The following is a 26,614-nucleotide window of genomic DNA, read 5'->3' as shown; positions in this document are numbered from 1 at the left end:
ATCTAGACCATATTTTATCATTAGCATCATTGAAAATTGGTCTTACGCTGTCACTGTATTCTGTCATTATTATCTGACATCTTGGTCAAAAAATGTCATCTTTAGAAAGCTGGAGGAATTATGCTGGAACAAAAAACCAAAAATGTAGAGAAGAAAGAAACAAAACATAAAGCAGACTAAACAAATGAAAAATACTAAACCAAGTATTGAAAGGAGATGCATTCATCTTTATGAATCCTTCTTTAAGAAGATATATCAGTCAGGGGAAAGCAAAAATTCAAAAAGGAACACCAGTTAGGAGTCTGTGAAACATTGCTAGGGTGCTGGCATTGGGAATGGAGAGGAGTGGAAGGTTTCTAGATGTAAATTTTGAATAGAAATGACATAAGTTAGTAAAGAATTAGATGTGGCATGTGTGAAAGGAGAGGTTTCAAGAGTAATTTAAAGAGATGAGGCTGGGCACCATGGTTCATGCCTGTAATCCCAGCACTTTGGGAGGCAGAGGCAGAGGCAGAGGCAGGCAAATCACCTGAGATCACGAGTTCAAGACCAGCCTGGCCAACATAGTGAAACTCTATCTCTACTAAAAATACAAAAATTAGCCAGGCATGGTGGTGTGTGTCTGTAATCCCAGTTACTTGGGTGGTTGAAGTAGGAGAATTGCTTAAATCCGGGAGGCAGATGTTGCAGTGAACTGAGATTGCACCATGGCACTCCACCTTGGGGTGACAAAGTGAGACTCAGTCTCAAAAAAATTAATATACTCATGCCTGTAATCCCAGCACTTTGGGATGCTGAGGTGGGAGGATCACTTGAGGTCAAGAGTTCAAGACCAGCCTGGCCAACACGCTGAAACCCCATCTCTACTAAAAAATACAAAAAATTAGCTGGGCACGGTGGCATGCACCTGTAGTCCCAGCTCCTTGGGAGCGTGAGGCAGGAGAACTGCTTGCACCAGGGAGGCAGAGGTTGCAGTGAGCAGAGATCACACCACTGCACTCCAACCTGGGTGACAGAGCAAGACCCCGCCTCAAAAAATAAAATAGAATAGAACAAAAAATAAATAAAGAGATGAGAAAGAATGGAGTGAGAACAGGATTAGGGAATGAAATGATAAGTTGCAATTCAGACCAAAGTAGGCAACTGGCCATACTCTAGGAATATCTCCTGACACTTAGTAGAATCCCTGATAGGTACTCAATAAATATGCGACATATTTTCTAAACAAATATATCAGGCATAACCCAACTTTGCAATTTTTGTTTTGTAATAAAAATTTATTATTGCTACTGACAAAATTTCCACTATTTTTTTTAAAGGTGTGCAAGAAAGAGGTCAGAGGGTGTTTCACATTCAAGATACACTACAGAACTTTTTTAAAAGAGAAGACAAGAAAAGGGAGAATACATTATATTAGACTGAGTCCTTCATTATCTGTCGTACCCTAATGTGCCAAGTCTTGACATAAAAAATTAGACTGCTAAGCAAACTTAAGACTGCAAGTCAAAACTATCTTGAGTTGCAATTAAAAAAAGCTAAAAATAAAAAGCCATAATTTGTAAACCTGTACTAGGATTCCTACAAGTAAGGATGAGAGAACATGTATTATAAAAATAATATATGTATATAACTGGATTTATAACAACATTTTTCCATTCAAAAACTTTTTACGATTGAAAAGAAGGAAGATAGAGGATTAGATAAAAATCACAGAAGAAATTTCATTGAAAGGTGATGCCAACTTCAGAAAGATCAAGAAAAGAGTACATAATCAGACTTCAAGCAGTTAGAAATATGAGCAGAGCATCAAAAAGTGGAATTGCTTGAAAAGTGCCGTATTAGATTTAGGGAAAATATAATCTGAAAAACAAATATTTATTTCATGTCATGTACTCCCACATGACATCCTATATACCATCTCCAGTCATGACAGTGAATCACATGCAACAGTACATGTGGACTGCAACATGACACTGTGTCAAAAGGGGAAAAGTAAATATTATGTATGATGTTTATTTCACATGAACATATTAATTCTTTTATGCAAATCACTCCCTAGTTCCCATTTCCTACCTGAGACTGTTGAGATCAAGATCATCTGTATCAAAATCCAAAAGAGGCTGTGGCGTGTCACTTGGACCATGAGACTGCAACACAGATGAACTGGATGAGATGACTGTGGTTTGGCCTGAGGGGTGGATGGTTTTGAACTGGAACTGTGGACCCATCCACAGACGTCTGTGGGGTCCAGTGTGTGTTACAATCTCAACCTGGAACGGAGTAGGAATGATGACTTAAATGGATTATGATCTCAATTTGAGAGCCTTTCACAATCCCCCATTCTTCCTCTCAATACCCACATTCTTCAAGAACCCCATGTTAAAGTGGGAAAGGGATAGGGCACCCATAATTAAAAGGTAATAATAATCACAGACAATGCAGACACTTAAAATGTCCCTCTACTGGTTTTCAGCAAAATAAACAAAAATTACATTTTGTGTACATATACATACACAGACACACATGCGCACCTCACTCCATATACAACACAAAAATCCTATGAAAGTAAAAGAACCAGTTGCCTGCCTCATGTAACTAGTGTCAGCTCCCTAGCGTATATCTCCATTCACTCTACACAGTACTTACCATGTTGTAGACATGCACTGAATACTACATCTATTAATCCACAGATTAAAAGTAATTCCTTCACTGAGGATCAAGCTCATGACAAACGTGAACCTGTTCTTGAACTACCTAAGGAAAAGTAAAGGTCTGAAATAATTTTAATGCCCAAAGCCACTTTCTTTCCATAATAAAATATTATAATATTTACTATACTGTCCTAATATACCCACAGTCCACTTTTAAATGAAAAAAATTATTATATATTTTCTCTCAAACTAGGTATTTGTCTTCCAAATAGCCATTAATTAATGGGTTTTCTCAACTGCCGCAAATATTGACACAGGCATTTTATGTGCTACAAAACAGAAATACCAAAATACTTTATGAATTCCACACTCAATGGAGGGGTTAGGAAAAGTTCCCAATATTTTATTAGACATTATAAAGTCAAAGAAGTGGGTGGAAGACACTGGGAAAAGCCTGAAAATACACGTATTACATGATTTTTTACAAATAAGCAACTCGAATGAGAGATTAAATATACAAACTAGTTTAAATGTCTTGTCATTGCTACATCCATGCCTCTGCAAATACTTTATGTAATTGCATCTGCAAATACTTTATGTAATTGACTTCCCACGTGCCTTATTTTTGTCCTGAGTTTTTTTATATTTAATCACATTTCTCTGATTGTGGTGATTAATTCTTAACAAAACATAACTGAAAAGGTTCACAGAGTGTAGCTCTGTGTTTGTGAGTCCAAAAGGGCAAAATCATCATGGTCTTTGGAACAATATTCACATTCCCACTAATCACAGGGAGAAAAATGCTCAGATTGAGGATAGTGATTTCTGATTCAAGTAGTTGTATTCAGCAATGTAAATTAGGCCACAGATAAAGCATTCTGTGTATTTTAAGCTCAAAACCATCAGTGTCACAGAGCCGAGAGGTAAACAGATGCCTGTGCAATTTCACCGAGGCGATGGCCAGATGTTCCTATTCACTCTCCTGTTGTATGCCGGACAAACATATTGTATATACTTTTACACTGACAGCACACATTACCCCTTTCTCTAATTGAAAAGTTGAAGTGAAGGACAGTGGTTTCTCTGCCAGCATTCCTTGGACAAAATTTTGATTTTGGAAAAAAACACATGCATTTTTGGATTTACTTTATCTTCCTATCATTAAGGAAGGATGGATCGTCACATGCCATGAACTGAAGAATTGATCTCCTTCAAGGAACTTCCTATGAATGTTTTTGCTGTGATGAAATAAATACATGTTACCTAAACACTATTTGATTTCCCAGTTTCCAGACTTACTTTAGGTTTTAGGCTATCCTCCTTGAGAAAGAAATGAAACTACAAATGGCCTCCACATTTTCTGAGGCACCTGTCCGATGAAAAGCTGCCAGACTGGTAATCTGAGATAGATCATTAGCTTCACAAAATGATGTCAGACTTGAGGCAGACATAACAGTATTTGTAATGAAGTCATTTGTAATCCCATCATTTTGAAATCCACCCAAGTATCTTTTATTTCAAAGCCCTTTGAATGAAGACAGCTTCGCCTGGCAAGGGGAAGGATGGTCAATTGAAGCTGTTGGAGACTAGGCATGGGGGCTCATGCCTGTAATCTCAGCACTTTCAGAGGCCAACATAAGAGGATCACTTGAGCCCAGGAGTTCAAGATCAGCCTAAGCAACATAGGCAGATGCTGTCTCTAGATTAAAAAAAAAAAAAAAAAAAAAATCAGCCAGCATGGTGATGCATGCCTGCAGTCCCAGCAATGTTGTAGGGCTGGTTTAGAGACCACTAGAAGCAGCATTACATGGGCTTAGGAAAGGAACCCAGACATGTGCCATCAGAACTTCTAGAGTGGAATGTTGTATTTACAATAATGGAAGTATGAATTCAACCTTCAGAAAACGGTGGCTCCACAAAACAGATCCCAAAGATTGTTGAGTAGCTTCACTGTTTCAACAAAGTCAGCTTTTATTTTAAACCTGATGAAAATGTGTTCCAAAGAGCCTATTTAAATTCCAAGCTCTTGGCTGGGCCCGGTGGCTCACACTGGTAAGCCCAGCACTTTGGGAGGCCAAGGTGGGTGGATCACTTGAGGTCAGGAGTTCAAGACCAGCCTGGCCAACATGGCGAACCCCCATCTCCACTAAAAATACAAAAATTAGCCAGGCATGGTGGTGCATGCCTGCAATCCCAGCTACCTCAAGAAGCTGAGGCATAAGAATTGCTTGAACCTGGGAGGCGGAGGTTGCAATGAGCCAAGATCATGTCACTGTACTCCAGCCTGGGTGACAGAGCAAGACTCTGTCTCAAAAATTAGTTAATTAGTTAATTAATTAATTCCAAGGCCCTAAGGCTTTAAATAGATTGTGTGAAAAATACACAAATTTTATGCCATGTGTATGGAAGCTAACATACACACACACACACACACACACACACACACACACACACACACACACAAATATGTATAATATGTATATGTACACCGGCAGCAATATTTGTGAGTAATCTGTAGTATGGAAAGACAACTAATTCTTGATAACCCAACAGAGAGTTACTAATTCTCCCCACTTACCTCTAAGGAAAAGAATAAAAACAGACAGTAAATTTCTGTTTTCTGTTACTTTAATATTCCCAATATTTCAGAGTTTTACCTGGGAAAGCCATTCTTCATCTTCCTGTCCACTATGGTCAGAAGCTAAACTGTCATAAGACCCATGTCGAGTAATGGGCCCAGGACTTCCAGGGGGAACCACTATAGGAAAAAGAAAATAGATTTAAAGCACTTTGTTCCATGCAGTGGAAAAACAGATATGGGCACAACCATTTTGGATACTGTGGTAATTTATAAGATAAAATATAATACTTTAAAGCACAGAGGCAATTCAAATAATTATTGAACAAGTAAGAATAAAGTTCTTAGGAAAAAGATACTTTAAAAAATATTTACAGGAATTTCGTATGGACATCTTCTTCCAATAAAAGAAATAAACAACTAAGTATATGCTAACAGCAAAAGTACACTGAAGAGCAGTGACAAATCTATTTATTGGGGGAATGAAATTAGGATTCTTTAAGAGAGTTTACTTAGCAGCTTCATATAAATGCTAGGCATAAAAATGCACATTTAATTGAAAAACACTTTTGGTTCCTGAAAAAATTCATTTATCCAGAGAAATGCATCATTTTTCTTAGATACCTGAGTGATTTTCATGATTCTTAAGTGGTATGACATAGTCAAATTATAAACAGCCTACTTTTTAATTCAAATAGGAACATTTGCTTAGTAAAACAATAAAATAATTCAAAACCATCTGCTGAGTTCCTAATATAAACCAGACATTATCTCCTCAAAGTTTTAGTCTCCTCTTTGGAAGCTACCACTCACTCAGCATGTCTGTCTCCGTATCTCTAAAAATACTTATTTATTTATTTTTACGGCAGTTTTAGGTTCACAGCAAAGTAGAGCTAAAGATATAGATATTTCCCATATAACCCCCAAACTCATACATATTTATTTAACCTTTTCTTTTCTTTTTTTCTTTTTTTTCCGAGACGGAGTTTTGCTCTTGTTACCCAGGCTGGAGTACAATGGTGCGATCTCGGCTCACGGCAACCTCCGCCTCCTGGGTTCAGGCAATTCTCCTGCCTCAGCCTCCTGAGTAGTTGGGATTACAGGCATGTGCCACCATGCCCAGCTAATTTTTTGTATTTTTAGTAGAAATGGGGTTTCACCATATTGGCCAGGACGGTCTCGATCTCTGGATGTCGTGATCCACCTGCCTCGGCCTCCCAAAGTGCTGGGATTACAGGCGTGAGCCACCGCGCCCGGCCCTTTTTTTTCTTAAGAGATAGGATCTCGCTGTATCATCCAGGCTGGAGTGCAGTGGCATGATCATAGCTCACTGTAACCTCAAACTTCTGGACTCAAACCATCTTCTCACCTCAGTCTAATAATGAGCTGAGACTACGGGCATAAGCCACCATGTCTGCCCAATATTTTCTTTTCTGGAGAGACAGGATCTCACAATGTTGACCAGGTTGGTCTTGAACTCCTGGCCTCAAGTGATCTTCTGGCTTTGGCTCTCAGAGTGCTGGGATTATAGGCATGAACCACCACACCTGGCCTACCATTTTAATACTCAGAGAAATCAAGCAATGAAGTACTGGGAGGAACAGAGGAAAAAGAGGGGAGGTAAGCAGAAAGAGAAGTAAGAAAGTAAAAGACGATCATTAAAGAAGCATGGAAGAAATAGAAAAGAATGAGAAGCAGAAAATAACCTGATAATTTCCACCACCCAGAGACATTTATATACACACATCAACATACAAAAATTTCCTTGATCTAGATTCCTACATATGTAAACAGAGGATGTGAATATATAAATTTCTTAATATATGTTCCCAGAAAGAGTTATACACTTACCCAACCAGTGAAGAGAATGCCAGCCTCACTGAGCTTTTGCTAGAACATGGTAGTATTTTGAAAAACTACACCTTAGTGAAATAGACACAAATAAAATAGACAAAGCATAATCTAGGGCAAGATTTTAAAAGACACAGACTCACAAAAAGCTTATCTTAACTTGTTGCAAGAGGAGAAATGAGAATTCAGTGAATTACCCAACAGAGGCATACATAATATTGAAGTGTAAGATCTGCAGCAGTTAAAACTTTTAGCTGCTAGTTCTCCAAAATCATAGTTCTACAACCAAGAAGCATGGTGGCATTTGCACAAAACACAAATGATCACTAAAGCATACACCTACATTCTTGTGATGACAGTAATATCAAGAATAAAAGAATACTACAATAACTATTATTTCAGCATTCTTTTGAAAATAATTAATATATTAATATATATTGAAAGGCTGATAAGTAAACTGATGTTTTCAAAAGGCTAAATTATTTTCACACCAGTAAATTCTATATTAATTCTTAATACAGAGGAGAATAAGGGATCCTGGAAATTCTCACCCCTTAAATACCAGTGAAAAATGTGAATATGGACAAATTTGTAGAGGCTGGAAAGCAGATGAGGGCAGAGAAGATTTTTAAAGAGGTAAGGTAATATGTTCTGCAAATATCTGAAGGAAAGGTATTACAAATGGAATGTTAAGTACAAAGATTTTGAGGTGTAAACACAAAGGAAATCACTAATAGCCAGGAGGCCGCTGTGGTTGGGTGGGGTAAGCCATGTTGTAAGTGGAAGATGAGTCAGCAAGGCAAAGGGGACAGGACCAGCAGATTATTGTGGGCTTTTCATTTTTCTTTTTTTCTTTTCTTTTCTTTTTTTTTTTGTAATAAAACTGGAGTAATCTAATGGAAAGCAATTGGAAAGTTATAAGTAGAAGTGAGAAACCATGCCTTATGTAAGCAGCTAGTACCTAATGTGAATTTCTCCAAGAGTTTATGTTATGTTTTATATATGCTGAGTCTATGAGTCTAGACTAGTTCATGTCACAGAATAAGTACTCAATTAAGTATTTACTGGGTGGCTGGAGTTTTGGATTCTATACTAAGTAAGTAATGCCACCAGAATGGCTGCATACTTAATTATCCTTCATCAGAAAAGGAAAAATATAACGTCTGGGATTGGCTTCAAAATAACCCAGTGGCAGGGATGGAGGTGGGAAGAAGGATTACAGATGAAAAGAAGATTGGTCATTAGTTGATCATTGCCATAGCCGGCTGATAGCCACATGGAGGTTCATTATACCATTATTTTCTAGTTTTGTGTATGTTTGGAACTTTCCAGTGAGAAGTATCCTCTCTGCCCTCATTAACTTTCTGAAGGAAGTAATAAAGATTCCAAATATATATGTAGAAATAGTACCATAAACATGCATCCCAAAATTCTAAAGAGATTGTAAGAATTTCCATCTCCTTTTTTCACTAAAAATAGTTTTCTAATTAAGCATGCTTGAAAGCCATCAGAAGATGGGCAATATAAAAAATAAGTATGATGGGATAATATTTTTCACCATCAAATAAATATTCTTCCTTATCCCCACCATTTTTTCCATGTTTGATACACTTTTATTATTAAATTGGGTAAAAGGCACAAACATCAAAACAGGAAAAGCATATAACTAGAAGATAACTAAAATCCAAGTAATTTTGAAAAGTCTGAAAGAAGAGTGCAATAAGGGAACATATTTTTTCACAATAAACTAATCATTAACTGGCACTGTGGTATTAAACATGCAACTAGATATATTACTGTTCAAAACTGGTAATGTAATATATTAAAATCTGTTGGTCTTCCTATCATATTCAGTATTGGATGCTTTTTTTTTTTTTTTTTTTTCTGAGATGGTGTCTCACTCGCCAGCTGGAGTGCAGTGGCGCAATCTCAGTTCGCTGCAACCTCTGCCTCCTGGGTTCAAGCAATCCTCCTGCCTTAGCTTCCCAAGTAGCTGGGATTACAGGTACATGCCATCATGCCCAATTAATTTTACTATTTTTAGTAGAGACAGGGTTTCACCATTTTGCCCAGCATGGTCTCAATCTCCTGACCACATTATCTGCCCACCTCAGCCTCCCAAAGTGCCGAGATTACAGGCATGAACCACTGTGCCCGGCACGGTATTGGATTCTTTACACAGTTTTAGGAATTACAATATGCAGTATGGAATACCTTACAACAGTCCCAACAGTATAGAAAGCCAGAACCTTGTTCCTCCAAATGTGGTCCTCAGACCATCAACATTGACATTCCTGGCAGAGCTTCTTAGAAATAAGCAACTTCAGGTTCCACTCACCCAGGCCTACTGAATTACAATCTGCATTTCGACAAGATCCCTAGGCGATTTCATTACACATTAAAATTTGAGAGCTGTGATATACAGGGGTAGACTCACTGCCATTCCTCTAAAATACTCAGTAGCAAAAGTCTGGAGAATCTATATTACCCTTTAGAAGGAAAATAATATGAAAAACTGGTTTTCATTTGAGAGCTTAGGAGGAAAATAATTAGCTACTTAAAACTGTTTCTAAAATCTAGACAAGAAAATTCTGAAATAAGCATGGTTATTTTGAGATTAAGTTAACTATAAATTATTAGAAATTTAAAATAGAAAATACTACCATTTTCATAGGATTTACTTTTTTGTCCACTTCTTATCCTTCTAAACTCTTCACTGTAACCTCAAATTTCAGTATAGATGGCCATTATAGCAGAAAAGCCAAGCTCTGTTTGCCATGACTGATGTTGGGGATATGTCAAGCCAGTACTTGCATGAGTTAAAGTGACAGATCTAAAACATTCAGCTTACCAGTATTCAACACTTTTCTTAGTTTTTGTTGTTGTAGTTGTTGTTTTAGCCAAGGGTGGTTAAGTGTTTGGAAATGAAAGCTTTATCCTTAGGTGGTTTTTGTTTTACAGATATGATCTGCCAGGGTCACACAACTTTCACACAAAAAAATCAGTAATTCTCTTGATTTTGGTCAGTCTACATACAGTATTGAAAAGCTTTGTGAGAGTAATTCTTTTTAATGTTCCCAGGCTGTCTGGTGTAAATATAGAAAGCCAGCCTAGGAGACAGGATAAATGATCTGTGGGAAGGGCCCATAATCAATGGCCAGTATTCTAGTTTAAAATTCATTCTTGGCCAGTCACGGTGGCTCACGCCTGTAATACCAGCACTTTGGGAGGCCAAGGCATGTGGATCATGAGGTCAGGAGTTTGAGACCTGCCTAGCAAACATGGCAAAACCCCATCTCTACTAAATATACAAAAATTAGCCAGGCATGATGGCATTCATCTATAATCCCAGCTACTGGGGAGGCTGAGGCAGGAGAATCTTACCATGTTTCCCATGGCTTAGAGGAGAAGAATGTTTTGTACATGTACAAGAATAACACAGACACAGTCCAGAGACCTGACAGGAGTTGGATAAGAAACAAGAATGGGCTGGGCACAGGGGCTCACGCCAGTAATCGCAGCACTTTGGGAGGCCGAGGCGGGTGGATCACAAGCTCAAGAGTTCGAGACCATCCTGGCCAACATAGTGAAATCCCGTCTCTACTAAAAAATACAAAAATTAGTTGAGCGTGGTGGCACATGCCTGTAGTCCCAGCTACTCGGGAGGCTGAGACAGGAGGATTGCTTGAACCCAGGAGGCGGAGGTTGCAGTGAGCTGAGATCGCACCACTGCACTCCAGCCTGATGCCTGCCAAAAAAAATGAGACCCTGTCTCAAAAAAAAAGAATGGATGCTGTAGAGACCTATATGAACCAATGACCAATGATCTGGTGAAAAAAATGGGACCTGTCAGTGGTAGCAGTTAGGATAAAATGTCCCCAAATCCCTTCCCTTATACTTTCATACCCTATAAACCCTAGAGAATTTAAATATAACTTTGGAGGCAGTATAATTGATTGAGATTAATTTTTCCACTTTTCTCAGACTGGAGGTACTAAAAAAGACTCATAGAGTTTATTTAAAGAAAAGTAAAGTTACATATCTTGCAAATCCAAGTTCAATGGACCAAGATACACAATAGCTACCCTAAAGAAAAATGTTTAGTATCTTTTATATTTACCAATTGTCCTTAGATAATTAGTAGGTTTGGTACAAGAAAAGGATATAAATCTTGCCATGTTCTCAGTAATTTTCAAACACACCTAATCTACCAAACTGAAACGGATATGCTATCAATTTACTTTAGAAAATACAACTTCAAAAGTATTGCCTCTATACACAGGAATTTGCCAAATATAGATCAACAAGCAAGGACAGGATGAGTAAATCATTATGAGGTAACTGTGAGCTGGTCCATTTTTAGTGTTTATAAGCAAATTGTGTTTGTAGTGAGTAAGTAAGAGCTAAAAAAAAAAAAAAAATCACTAATGGTATTTTTCTTACAGGGATATATGGGCTTCTGTGCATATATGTGTGTGTTTCTATGTATATATTAATATATTTTCTTTATTTTTTTTTTGAGATAAAGTCTCACTCTGTCACCAGGCTGGAGTGCAGTGCCATGATCTCGGCTCACTGCAACCTCCACCTCCCGGGTTCAGGCAATTCTCCTGCCTTGGTCTCCTGAGTAGCTGGGACTACAGGTGAGCGCTACCACACCCAGCTAATTTTTGTATTTTTAGTAGAGACAGGGTTTCACCACGTTGGCCAAGATGGTCTCCATCTCTTGACCTTGTGATCTGCCCGCCTTCCAAAGTGTTGAGATTACAGGCGTGAGCCACCAAGCCCGGCCTATTTATGTACTTTCATATTTGAGTATGTGTAAACCAGACAAAAGCCAATCTACTTTAGAGTTGACCATTGAAAATTAGTCCTGTTAATCTAAACCAAAAATACTGCCAAGTCCGTAGAATAACATATATAAAGTTATGAAATGAAAGATTAATGGTCCCTTAATAATATCCATAAGTCTGAATCCCATATAACAAAATTCACAATATTCCAAAAGGTCGATTAATAAAATAACTTTTCAAATCAAAATCTTGGAAGAATTCTATTTTTGAATTTTTATATGTCTTCTGCAACTTAATACAAGAATCAATGTGTAAAGAATTTTTTTAAATTACCCACAGAAAATATGGTATTTATGAGTTAGAGAAAGTTAAAAGTATTGCTTAATATATTGCTAAACTATAGATGCAAAGTATTGAAGTATGCAAATAATAATTGCAAGATTAAAGGTATAAGCATTATATTAACAGACATCTAAACTGACATCCTTAAGTTTTGTCAAATATCTACTTCTTTAACACTACTTAACATAGGTTAGGATGGGTGAATTTGAACCAAGATTCCAAGAATAAGTTATTACTATTCCTAGAAAAATTTAAATCTAACATTTCAATTTTTCCCTCAAAAGAAGATAACCTTAATTTTATGGAATCAAATTCCTCTTAAAATATTCCCAAAGAAACAGCTAGATATCAAAAAAGCTCATCTGCAATTAATCCAGTCTTCTACTTAGAATACAAAAGGTAAGAGTTTTATCATTAACATATTGAATATAATGTACGTTAGAACAGGTAATTAATTACTCTCATTATATTGGGCATGATTTTAGATACTCAGGAAAAAAATTAGACCTCCTAAAAATGACGCTTATAAGATTTAAGTATTTCTTTACAAAGAAAAAATAAAAATAAAAATACCTGTATCCAGCGCTATTTCATTTAAAGCAATGAAAAACAATTGCCAATGCATGTAAAAGTTAAAAGACTACACACAGCTTGTAAGCATCCTCTTTATATAAACTAGCAGAAAGCATAATACTGAACATGGAGCAGTGCTTATTTATGAAAGTATAGAAGGAAAAGTCTATTTTGATTGGTTTTGTTCTGTTCTTGTTCTATCCTTTCCTACATTTCTTAAATTCCCAGTAATAAAGTCTCTTAGTTGTAGCTCTGGAAGCTTTAGAGGACACAGCTGATCAACTATAGGTACCACTGTTTGTAAACTCCAGCCTCCCAACTCTAGCAGATATTAAGAAGCTCTCCTACTCCTTGAAATTAATGGCAATGCTATCACTATCAGAGAAATCTGCTTCTCAAATTAAGGATAAAAATGCTGACCCTAATGGTACCTAGTTTTATATGTGAGATAATCATATAGTTACCTACCTTAAGGTTTTGTTGGGAATTTAAAATATGATAACAGGCTGAATATATATATATATATATATATATATATATATATATATAAATTTAGAGTCTTTTAATTAAAAAATTCACTCTGATCTATAAATGAAGATTAAATACATTTATAAGTTTAATTATAAATGTAAAATTCATACTCTGATTTATAAGTGAAGAATCAAAGATGGACCCCAAAGCTCTTATCTGGACAAGTGAAAGCGAACTGGGTCCTCCTGGCAGATGAGTTTTATATGCGCACTGGAATTCTTCAGATTCAAGACCAGATACTGTTTTTGTTTTCTCCTACTTTTTACCATTTCTCCACCCTTCCTCTGCAAACAATAAAACCCTTCCCATGTTAAAAGTTTTTAGGGGAAACCTGAGAGATGAATAATGTTATGCCAGCATTTTTCAGTCGTTTAGGTTATTTAGAGGAACAACATTCCTTTTTCTAGCAACAGAGAAATTTGCAGTTAAATGACATCATGCTGCCTTGAATGAAACAGCTCAGGCCCAAAGTTCACCCAAAGGCCAACAGTGATAAACTCTCTTCCAAGGACAAACTTCAATATATTGTTGGTACTTATTAAAAACAGCATTTATATAGCACCATATAATAAGCAAGGGCTCTTTACCTAACTCTGTTTCTGATCACAAAGCACTCAAGAGGTAAGGATGAAATTCTGCTTGGAAATGTAGTTTAATTTTGCCTTTTTAAAACAAAGGTTCTGACGACAAATAATCCAAAAGCAAAATGAACAACGGCAGTTATCAATGAACAAGCAATTCACAGAGAAAGAATTATAATATCCAACAAATAGATTTATATCATAGTAATTAGAGATCTACCAAATCAAATAAGTTATCATTGTATACCTATCAAAGTGGCAAAAAATTAAAGTGTGATTTTTTAAAAATCACTAAGGGAGAAGTTTCTCAGATTAAATATAACACACATAACACCTTGAAAATGGGTAGTATTAAAATTCACACTGATTTATAAATGTGACAATTTAAATGTAGAGGAATTCACTAAATTTAATACACAGAGCAGTAAAGCAATTCATGGACTATCACTGGGTTGTTCTGTTGATTAGCATGCATCCCTATACCAATAAAACAACAATAAGTAAAGGGGAACAAGCTTTATCCACGTTATATATTATACGGATCAATGATCCCTTGCACCCTGACCCTGTAGTACCATAGATGTTCTCTAATTAATTATTAAAGTTTTCTAACAGTCAGTATTGTACATCTCTGGTTTCACTTTCCTTTTATTCCACATTCCCAGAAGAATAGTCACAGGCCATATACAATTAGAAAAAGTATGTATCTTCTCTGTGTATAAGCTAATAGATTTCACTGAAAAAATGACAACTCTGGGTGCATCTTTTCCCCACTTCATCTCCTTTTCTGTACCCCCACAGTATCATAATATTACTACAGAAGACATAAACTAAGGAGCTTTCATTTATTGTTCTTGCTACCAAAAAGGTCATTTTACTTTTAGTATCTGGACAAGTTACACCTGGAGTTAGTCTGGCTGGGCTTACAATTGAGTTTTCCTTCTTAGTGGCCCTAAATATCTCATAAAATAAATAGAATAAAGTATGATGGGTTCATGCTATCAGCCAGATCTCTATTAAGAAAAAATTTCAAACAGTCCAAGTATGTGTGTGTGTGTGTGTGTGTGTGTGCGTGTGTGCGTGTGTATGTGTGTGTGTGTTTGTGTGTGTGTGTGTACATATTTTTTGAGACAGAGTTTCGCTCTTGTTGCCCAGGATGGAGTGCAATGGTACAATCTCAGTTCACTGCAACCTCCGCCTCCTGGGTTCAAGCGATTCTCCTGCCTCAGCCTCCTGAGTAGCTGGGATTACAAATGCCTGCCACCACATATATTTTTTATAGCGACAGGTGTCATTATGCTGACCAAGCTGGCATGCAGTGGCTATTGACAACCATGGTCATCACAGTGAACTACAGACCTGGGTCTCAAGTGATCCTCCTGTCTCAGCCTCCTGAGTAGCTGGAACTACAGGTGTATACCATGGCACCTATCCTCTAATATACTTCTAAGAAGTGAATAGACTGTAACAATCCCCTCAAAACATTTGCAAGGTCAAGCCATTTTAAAGTCAAGATGGAGTTTATGAGGGGTCTTCAAAAAGTTCATGGAAATGCATATTGTTTTTTGTTTATTTATTTATTTATTTATTTTTATTGCATTTTAGGTTTGGGGGTACATGTGAAGAACAAGCAAGATTGTTGCATAGGTACACACATGGCAGTGTGGTTTGCTGCCTTCCTTCCCCTCACCTGTATCTGTCATTTCTCCCCATGCTATCTCTTCCCACCTCCCCACCTCCCCGTCCCTCCCCCATTTCCCCCCAACAGACCCCAGCGTGTAGTGCTCCCCTCCCTGTGTCCATGTGTTCTCATTGTTCAACACCCACCTATGAGTGAGAACATGCAGTGTTGGATTTTCTGCTCTTGTGTCAGTTTGCTGAGAATGATGGTTTCCAGGTTCATCCATGTCCCTACAAAGGACGCAAATCATTCTACTATAAGGACACATGCACACGGAAATGCATATTGTTAAAAAAAACTATGCATGAATTTCAAAAAATTTTGCACCAAAATAAATGTACTAACTTGTTACAGCACATCTGAGCAGGATCTAATTTGAGGTGATGAAGGATAAGGTATCAGGTTGAAAAGAGCCCCTATCAGAGTAACATGAATTCTGCTAAAACTAAAGTAAGAACTAATGTCAAATTTACAGGCAAGCTTGGGTAGAAGAATGGTGAAATTGTTGACACTTTACAAAAAGTTTGTGGAGAAAATGCCCCAGAGAAATCAGCAGTTTGTAAATGGATAGTTCATTTTAAGAAGGGAGAAGACAGTGTTGAAGATGAAGTCCTCAGTGGCCAAGCCATCCATATCAATTTCATTAAATAAAAAAAAAAAAAAGTTCATCTTCTTTGTGCCTTGACTGAAGAGGACCAATGATTAACAGCAGAAACTACAGCCAGTGCCAAAGACATCTCAATTGGTTCAAAAGGGGACTGAAACAGGGAGCAAGGCCAGGAGATTCCTGGGCAAAAAAGCACCACGAATCTCAGCGCGGCTGTTTCAGCCGGTGCAGTGGGTCGCTGCACGGAAAATCACACAGATCCCTGCACCTTTTCAACGGGCGACTGGAACACCTGGGAGACAAAAAAAAAAAGGCTCTAAGACAGGGAGCCAGGTGTCAGGCTCGGCTGGCCCCACCTCCACAAAAAAAACAGCAATCTGAAACGCTCTGGATTGAGAGTTTCACAGCAAGCACAGATGAACAAAGGACGGTTCAGCTCTGTGGGAGAGGGGCATTCGCCATTACTGAGGCACTCCACCACTACGGAGGTAGTCCGCCATTGCTGAGGCAGCCCACCATTTCAGAGGCAGCCCGCCATTACAGAGAGTCCGCCATTACAGAGGTGGGCCGCCATTGCTGAGGCAGTTCTAACTATACCCGTATAAACAGGACTGCAGGAAAGTTCACATGGCAGCTGGGCAGAGCCCACAGCAGCTCAGCAAAGCCTCTGCAGGCAGACAGTGACTAGACTGCCTCCTCGCTGGGCAGGGCAGCCCTGAAAAAAGCCAGCAGCACAAAAGAAACTCATAAATAAAGCCCTAACTCCCCAGGACAGAGCACCTGGGAAAAACAAAAGGGGGTTTATGAGTTCAGCTGCAGCAGACTTAAACATACCTGCCCAGCAACTCTGAATGAACAATGGAGCTCACAGCTCAGCATGTGAGCTCCTCTAAAGGACAGACTGTCTCCTCAAGCAGCCTCCTGACTCCCGTATATCCAAAGAGTTACCTCATAAAGGAGAGCTCAGACTGACATCGGGCGGGTATCCTTCAGGGACAAAGACAGCATCAGAAACTGGCAGCAACCCTTACTGTTCTGCAGCTGCTGCGGGCAATCCCCAGGCAAGCAGGGCCTGAGTGGACCTCAGTAGTCCTACAGCAGAGGGGCCTGACTGATAGAAGGAAAACTAAGAAACAGAAAGAAATAACTTCATCATCAACAAACTGGACGTCCACTCAGAGACCCAATCTGAAAGTCAACAACTACAAAGATAACAGGTGTATAAATACACAAAGATGGAAAGAAACCAGTGAAAAAAGGATGAAATCTCCCGATATCAGAACACATCTCCTCCTACAAGGGATCACATCTCCTCACCAGCAAGGGAACAAGGCTGGATGGAGAAGGAGCGTGATGAATTGACAGGATCAGGCTTCAGAAGGTGGGTAATAAGAAGCTTCTGTGAGCTAAAAGAATATGTTCTAACTTGATGCAAAGAAACTAAGAACCTTGAAAAAAAGATTTGACGAAATGCTAACGAGAATGGACAACATAGAGAGGCATATAAGTGAATTGACGGAGCTGAGAAACACAACACAAGAACTTCGTGAAGAATGCACAAGTTTCAACAGCTGAATTGACCAAGCAGAAGAAAGCATATCAGAGGTCGAAGATCAACTCAATAAAATAAAATGAGAAGGCAAGGTTAGAGAAAAAAGGGTAAAAGGCATGAACAAAGTCTCCAAGAAATATGGGACTATGTGAAAAGACCTAATCTACGTTTCATAGGTGTACCTGAATGTGATGAAGATAATCAATCCAACCTGGAAAATACTCTTCAGGATATTATCCATGAAAACTTCCACAACCTAGCAAAGCAGGCCAATATTCAAGTCCAGAAAATACAGAGAACACCACAAAGATATTCCTCAAGAAGAGCAACCCAAGGCACATAATCATCAGATTCACCAGGGTTGAATTGAAGGAGAAAATGCTAAGGGCAGCCAGAGAGAAAGGTCGGGTTACCCACAAAGGGAAGCCCACCAGACTCACAGCAGATCTCTCAGCAGAAACCCTGCAAGCCAGAAGAGAGCGGGGACCATATTCAACATCCTTAAAGAAAAGAATTTTCAACCCAGAATTTCATACCCAGCCAAATTAAGCTTCATAAGTGAAGGAAAAATAAAATCCTTTACAAACAAGAAAGTACTCAGAGATTTCATCACCACCAGGCCTGCTTTACAAGAGCTCCTGAAAGAGGCACTAAACATAGAAAGGAACAACCAGTACCAGCCACTCCAAAAACATACCAAATGGTAAAGAGCATCAACAAAATGAAGAAACTACATCAACTAACGGGTAAAACACCCAGCTAGCATCAAAATGGCAGCATCAAATTCACACATAACAATATTAACCCTAAATGTAAATGGACTAAAGGCCGCAATCAAAAGACACAGACTGGCAAATTGGATAAAAAGCCAAAACCCATTGGTGTGCTGTATCCAGGAAAGCCATATCATATGCAAGGATACACAAAGGCTCAAAATAAAGGGATGGAGGAAGATTTACCAAGCAAATGGAGAGCAAGAAAAAGCAGGAGTTGCAATTCTCATCTCAGATAAAATAGACTTTAAACAAAGATCGAAAGAGACAAAGAAGAACATTACATAATGGTAAAAGGATCAATACAACAAGAAGAGCTAACGATCCTAAATATATAAGCACCCAATACAGGAGCACGCAGATACATAAAGCAAGTTCTTAATGACTGACAAAGAGACTTAGACTCCCACACAATAATAGTGGGAGACTTTAACACCCCATTGTCAAAATTAGACAGATCAACGAGACAGAAAATTAACAAGGATATCCAGGACTTGACCTCAGACCTAGAATAAGCAAACCTAATAGACATTTACAGAACTCTCCACCCCAAATCCACAGAATATACATTCTTCTAAGCACCACATCACACCTACTCTAAAATTGACCACATAATTGGAAGTAAATCACTCCTCAGCAAATGCAAAAGAACAGAAATCATAACAGTCTCTCAGACCACAGTGCAATCAAGTTAGAACTCAGAATTCAGAAACTAACTCAGAACTGCATGGCTTCACGGAAACTGAACAACTGGCTCTTGAGTGTTGACTGGATAAACAATGAAATGAAGGCAGAAATAAATATGTTCTTCGAAACCCACAAGAACAAAGACACAACATACCAGAATCTCTGGGACACATTTAAAGCAGTCTCTAGAGGAAAATATATAGCAATAAATGCCCACATGAGAAGCAAGAAAAGATCTAAAATCAACACCCTATCATCAAAATTGAAAGAGCTAGAGGACCAAGATAAAAAAAAAAAAACTCAAAACCTAGCAGAAGATAAGAAATAAGATCAGAGCAGAACTGAAGGAGACAGAAACAAAAAAACCCTTTGAAAAAATTAATAAATCTGGGAGCTGGTTTTTCAAAAAGATCAACAAAACTGACAGACCACTAGCCAGATTAATAAAAAAGAAAAGAGAGAATAATCAAATAGATGCAACAAAAAATGATAAAGGGGATATCACCACAGATTCCACACAAATACAAACCATCATCAGAGATTATTACAAACAACTCTATGCACATAAACTAGTAAACCTGGAAGAAATGGATAAATTCCTGGACACTTGCATCCTCCCAAGCCTGGAAGAGGAAGAAGTCAAAACCCTGAATAGACCAATAACAAGGTCTGAAGTTGAGGCAGCAATTAAGAGCCTACCACCCAAAAAAAAGCCTAGGTCCAGGTGGGTTCACAGCCAAATTCTACCAGACATGCAAAGAGGAGCTGGTACCATTCCTTCTGAAACTATTCCAAACAATCCAGAAGGAGGGAATCCTTCCTAAATCATTTTATGAGACCAATATCATCCTGATACCAAAACCCAGAAAAGACTCAACAAGAAAAGAAAATTTCAGGCCAATATCCATGATGAACATAGATGCAAAAATCTTCAATAAAATACTGGCAAACCGACTGCAATAGCACATCAAAAAGCTTATCTACCGTGATCAAGTAGGCTTCATCCCAGGGATGCAAAGCTGGTTCAACATATGCAAGTCTATAAACATAATTCACCACATAAACAAAACAAAGACAAAAATGACATGATTATTTCAATTGATGCAGAGAAGGCCTTTGACAAAATTCAACAGCCCTTTATCCTAAAAACCCTCAATAAACTGGGTATTGATGGAACGTATCTCAAAATAATGAAAGTTATTTACGACAAACCAACAGCCAATATCATACTGAATGGGCAAAAACTGGAAGCATTCCCTTTGAAATCTGGCACTAGACAAGGATGCCCTCTCTCACCACTCCTATTCAATATAGTACTTGAAGTTCTAGCCAGAGCAATCAGGCAAGAAAAATAAATAAAGGGTATTCAAATAGGAAAAGAGGAAGTCAAATTGTCTCTATTTGCAGATGACATGATAGTATATCTAGAAGACCCTATCGTCTCAGCCCAAAATCTCCTGAAACTGATAAGCAACTTCAGCAAAGTCTCAGGAAACAAAATCAATGTGCAAAAATCACAAGCATTCCTATACACCAATAACAGACTTAAAGAGAGCCACATCAGGAACGAACTGCCATTCACAGTTGCTACAAAGAGAATAAAATACCTAGGAATACAACTAACAAGGAACGTAAAGGACCTCTTCAAGGAGAACTACAGACTACTGATCAACAAAATAAGAGAGGACACAAACAGATGAAGAAACATTCCGTGTTCATGGTTAGGAAAAATCAATATCGTGACAATGGCCATACTGCCCAAAGTAATTTACAGATTCAACAATATCCCCATCAAGCTACCAATGACCTTCTTGACAGAACTGGAAAAAAACACCTTAAATTTCATATGGAACCAAAAGAGAGCCCACATAGCCAAGTCAATTCTAAGCAAAAAAAAAAAAAAAAAAAGCAGGAAGCATCACATTACCAGACTTCAAACTATACTACAAGGCTACAGTAATCAAAACAGCATGGTACTGGTACCAAAACAGAGATATAGACCAATGGAACAGAACAGAGGCCTCAGAGGCAATACTACACACCTACAACCATCCGATCGTTGACAAACCTGACAAAAACAAGCAATGGGGAAAGGAGTCCCTGTTTAATATATGGTGTTGGGAAAACTGGCTAGCCATGTGCAGAAAACAGAAACTGGACCCCTTCCTGACACCTTACACTAAAATTAACTCCAGATGGATTAAAGACTTAAACATGAGACCTAACACCATAAAAACCCTAGAAGAAAATCTAGGCCAAACCATTCAGGACATAGGCGTAGGCAAGGACTTCATGATCAAAACAACAAAAGCATTGGCAATAAAAGTCAAAATAGACAAATGGGACCTAATCAAACTCCACAGCTTCTGCACAGCAAAAGAAACAGTCATTAGAGTGAATCGGCAACCAACAGAATGGGAAAAAATTTTTGCAATCTACCCATCTGACAAAGGGCTGATATCCAGAATCTACAACGAACTAAAGCAGATTTACAAGAAAAAAACAAGCCCATTCAAAAGTGGGCAAAGGACATGAACAGACACTTTACAAAAGAAGACATACATGAGGCCAACAAGCATATGAAAAAATGCTCATCATCACTGGTCATTAGAGAAATGCAAATCAAAACTACATTGAGATACCACCTCACACCAGTTAGAACAGCGATCATTAAAAAATCTGGAGACAACAGGTGCTGGAGAGGCTGTGGAGAAATAGGAACACTTTTACACTGTTGGTGGGAGTGTAAATTAGTTCAACCATCGTGGAAGACAGTGTGGCAATTCCTCAAGGACCTATACATAGAAATTCCATTTGACTCAGCAATCCCGTTACTGGGGATATATCCAAAGGATTATAAATCATTCTACTATAAGGACACATGCACACAAATGTTCATTGCAGCACTGTTTACAATAGCAAAGACCTGGAACCAACCCAAATGCCCATTGATGATAGACTAGACAGGGAAAATGTGGCACATATACACCATGGAACACTATGCAGCCATCAAAAACGATGAGTTTGTGCCCTTTGTAGGAACATGGATGAACCTGGAGAGCATCATTCTTAGCAAACTGACACAAGAACAGAAAATCCAACACCGCATGTTCTCACTCATAGGTGGGTGTCGAACAATGAGAACACATGGACACAGGGAGGGAAGCATCACACACTGGGCTTTATAGGGGGGAAACTGGGGAGAGACAGAGGCGGGGGGTAGTTGGAGAGAGATAGCATGGGGAGAAATGCCAGATATAGGTGATGGGGAGGAAGGCAGCACATCACACTGCCATGTGTGTACCTATGCAACAATCTTGCATGTTCCTCACTTGTATCCCAAAACCTAAAATGCAGTAAAAAAAAATAGTAATACTTTTATAGAACAGGTTTTTTTCACGTAATACTATGTGTGTCATCCATGTTAATACATTTAGGTCTAGCTTACTTTCATTGCTGCATACCATTTTATTTTCATCTTGTACAACAAAGTGAGGTTGTCCTTTTCCCTGCATTTCCTTCCTTCCTCCCTCCCTTCTTTCTTTCTTCTTCTTTATTTCATTTTCACTCATTCTCTCTCCCACTTGGTCATTTTTTTCCTTCCTTCCTAAATACATATATATATATATATATATATATATATATATATATATATATGAAAATGGACTACTAATATTACATGAATGAATTGTAAATAAAAGTTCCTCTCATTTTCCTCAATCATTGCAATAGTGAACAGTGATTCCAATGACAATCTCAGAAAAGCAAATATTTTTCCAGGATTTCAGGTTTTAGTGTAAGAGTCTAACCTTTTTAGGGAAAAGTTTCAGAGTCTAAAAGGAACTGTCAAAAAGAACTTCCAGAGCACAGCCTTTCAAGATAATACAGGGCACCAAGAAAAATCTTACTGTTTAAATTACTAAGGGAAAAAAGATGCTCAAAGAAAATAGGTCTAATAGAAAACTTTCTATAGCTTCGAGAATGTGCCCAATATTGGAGCCATACTTGTCCAGATGACCACTGAAAATCAGAGGAAATAAAATACAAATGCTTTCTCTTCACAACAAAGTATCTTTACCTGAGCCACCTGGTAGTGTCTGTGATGAAGTAGGTGGAATTGTTAGAGGCAAGAAAGACCTCAAAGGAGAAGAAGGTTATTTGTTTTTACACAACTACTTACAACCACCAGCTATGGTTAGTGAGTTTCTTTTTTCTATCCAAGCTATTGGGTAAGACATTTTGGATCAATTATCTCATATTATCTAACAATGGTCCTGTACGGTAGATATTATTAATTCCCATTTTAAAGACAGGGAGAAGAAAGTTTAGGGAGGTTATCTACCTAAAGTCATCCAGATAGCAAGTAGCAGAGACAGTTCAAATTCAGGACTGCAGACCCTAAACACCACATTCTTAACCTTAAGCAAAATCGTCTCACCTCGATTTATCACTTCATTACCTACTAAGTTCATTATTTCAAATTAAATATATCATATAAAACATGTAAGAGATTTTTATCCCCAAACATCAATTATATCATTGAGAGTCTCTGTTGTCTGTCTATTCAATATCTGTGTAATTTAATATAATCTTTTCTATAATCATAATAAACGTCTATGTATGCTGATTAGAGATACCTATAAATGTGATCAAACAACAGGGAAAAATTACTTTAACCAGAAGTCACAACATAAGGGGGTGACATTTAAGGAAGCTTCAGACATTTAAGGAAGCTTCACATGCAATGAAAGAAACAATCAAAACGCAGCTTTACATACTCTATAATACCTCTGATTAAAATATTTCATCTTAGAAAATACTAGTTTGTTGGTTTCATAAAGATGTACATGATGCAACCACAGATGATGTTCTAGCATCTAGAAAAGAGCAGAGAAGTCAGCAAAGTGACCAAGAAAATAAAAAAAACACTGTCCTCACAAAATCCCCAAATCTCAGCTTTGACCAGATTTCACAACGTATAGGGTGGTTACAGGTGTTCGTCACAAAGTCATAAAATACAAAGAAAGCATAGTATAAAAGACAACAAACTGATGGTATAAAGGTAACGAAGACAATGCAGTGTTTCTGGTCTCTCTCCCAAGTTCCACAAAAATCGCATGGCCAAAAGTCTCCTGTCCTATGACAGCAATAAGGGGAAGAAGAGACTGAAGCTTCAGAGAGATGATCTGTGGCATTCACCCACCTCCCTTATGCCTTGATTACTTGGTTGGTTACCTTCAGTAAGAAAAATCAAGAGAGAAAATTTCTTTCAAAGAAAGAGGAACTCAGTAATGATAAGAGCTTATATACTATCAAAGCAAAATTAAAATTTTTGATAAATGGAATAGTCAGAACTCAAGAAATAAATATTAAATATGTTAGCTTTATAATTAGCAGCTAAAAGAGGCTGCAATAAAAAAAGTAGCTATGCTAAAGACACAAGACTATAATTTAAAACAAAGTATTAAAACATGTAGCAAAAACTAAAATCATGGATACATTAATTTCAAGAAAGAAGGGATTTCTAGGTATTCCTAGAAATAAAGAATAATTCAAAATGATTGCCTAAAAATGTTTATCAAACATATATTTTCCATAAAGAATAGCACAGGGTGCTTTGTTTCTACTATTTTATAATCAAGGAATTATTTGCAAACTATTAGAAAATCCTATCACTATGTAAAATGTGGGGGAAAAAATAGTAATAAGACAAAGACCTTGACTTCGAGTGTCCTAGCTGCTTGTTTCCTTCTCTTTTAACATGTCTTGGGCCTTAATTTTCATGAGTTTCCAAACAAGTTATGAGATTTTAGGGCAGTCACCTCCTCAAATCTTAAAGTTGAAAAAGATTTTTACACCCTTAAATTATCAAGATGAGAAAACTGAGGAGTAGAAGGCAATGATTCATCAAGGTAACAATGTGAAGGAAGTCAAAACCATCAGTGTCGGGATTTCCTGTTTCCTGAGTAAAGGCCCTGTTACACTGGAACAGTTGCAAATCTGTAAGGTTATCTGGGAAATCACATGAACATACAAGCACAAGATGGATATATAGAGGTGCAATTGAAAATTGAGTAGAAAGGCTGAGCTACAGGGTTTTGCTGGTATGTTCTGGAATATTTAAAAATGACTGTGTAATCAGGAGAGAGTAGAACACATCTTTTAACACCACAGAAATTAATTTTTTTACTATTTAAAAGATGGTAGGTAGGCACAGGCCTTCTATTAATGGCAAAGAGATGTAGATATGCATATAAACAACACTGCCATAAAGAAGACATTTTTGTTTTAGCAAAATCTATATTTATATGATTACATTTCCTACGGTAGAGAGCAGCTATAATTAATGGATTTCCCTCCTTCTCCTAATGCAGCCATTTGTCAATTCAAATAAAGAGAGTCCAATCAATTTTGATGTATTTAGTAAGCAATTTGTCAAAGAGTGCTATAATCCAGTTAATATATTAATTCTTGTCATAGAGAGAGTTCTAACAACTATAAGGTTTTCCATAACTCGTTTGGAGAGGAAAACCTTTGCATGGATGCAACGGTCATTCCTATGGAGATAACACCTCTGTATTCCAGTATCTGAGAGCATGCAGTAGTACATCACTTAACAGGAAGACCATTCTGTTGTAATAAAACCCCTGGGTCTCCTGGACAGGGTGGCAGCTGATTTATTATAATAAACTGAGTTTCTTCAAATTTCTGTGTATCTCATGTATTTTTAATAAACAAGCCAGTATATGTAACAATAAATACAACATTAGTAAGCTCTAAGAGGAATATGGCTTTGTTAATACAAAGCCTGCATCTTAAACTTTTAAAAGTACTTTATAAAATAATTTTTACACTTCATAAATGTATTTTAAATACTTTATTAAAATAAAGTATAAGTTAAAATTTTAGTTTGCACTCTTAACGTTCTTCATATGACTTGCAAAATAAGTATTTCTCAGTCTTTTATTTTTCTTGTCCCAACATATTTGAAGTAAATGACTGATTTCTATCAGTATATAACATAGGCACTGTACTAAGGCCACACAGTTAGTTACTGGTGGTCAAGACTCCAACTCGTGGAAGGCTGCCCTTCAGCTGACACTTGTAAAGCTCTGGACATGACAGTTTTCTTACTTTCCATCTTGGGAGCTGGAGACAGAACCAGTAGATATGCAGAGCATTCTGGCAGGTGATCCACATTTATACCACAGAAGAAGTGTGGACTACGGTGACCAAAGAAGGGTCCAATCCTTTTCCAGGTTGGTCACTACCAGTTTGGGTAGAACAGAGGGCCAGAAGAAGACAGGTTTTGAGCATGTCACAGATAACCTCCAGGGCCATCCCGAGCAGATTTGGCAAACACTTTCCAAAGACGGTAACTCTCTCCATTCACTATACCCAAGGCTTTCTATAG

General features: G+C 37.6%; 1 protein-coding gene across 10 annotated transcripts in view; it reads right to left on the bottom strand.

The window, feature by feature from the left end:
- Positions 1-26,614, bottom strand: part of BCAS3 (BCAS3 microtubule associated cell migration factor) — a 661,861-nt gene that overhangs the window by 299,581 nt on the left and 335,666 nt on the right. For all 10 annotated transcript variants that reach the window (XR_012514509.1, XR_012514510.1, XM_039475903.2 and 7 more), the window contains 2 exons: positions 5,309-5,409; positions 2,074-2,270 (listed from right to left, as the gene is read on the bottom strand). Coding sequence is in view for 8 of the 10 variants with exons in the window: in XM_039475903.2 (XP_039331837.1) it covers positions 2,074-2,270; positions 5,309-5,409 (298 nt within the window). In the remaining 2 variants the exon portion in view is untranslated. The remainder of the gene's footprint in view (positions 1-2,073; positions 2,271-5,308; positions 5,410-26,614) is intronic.

The sequence above is a fragment of the Saimiri boliviensis genome, chromosome 17 (assembly GCF_048565385.1).
Source record: "Saimiri boliviensis isolate mSaiBol1 chromosome 17, mSaiBol1.pri, whole genome shotgun sequence".
NCBI classification, from domain to species: domain Eukaryota; kingdom Metazoa; phylum Chordata; class Mammalia; order Primates; family Cebidae; genus Saimiri; species Saimiri boliviensis.
Note: the sequence above shows the minus strand (reverse complement) of the source record. Positions and strands in the feature narration are given on the sequence as shown.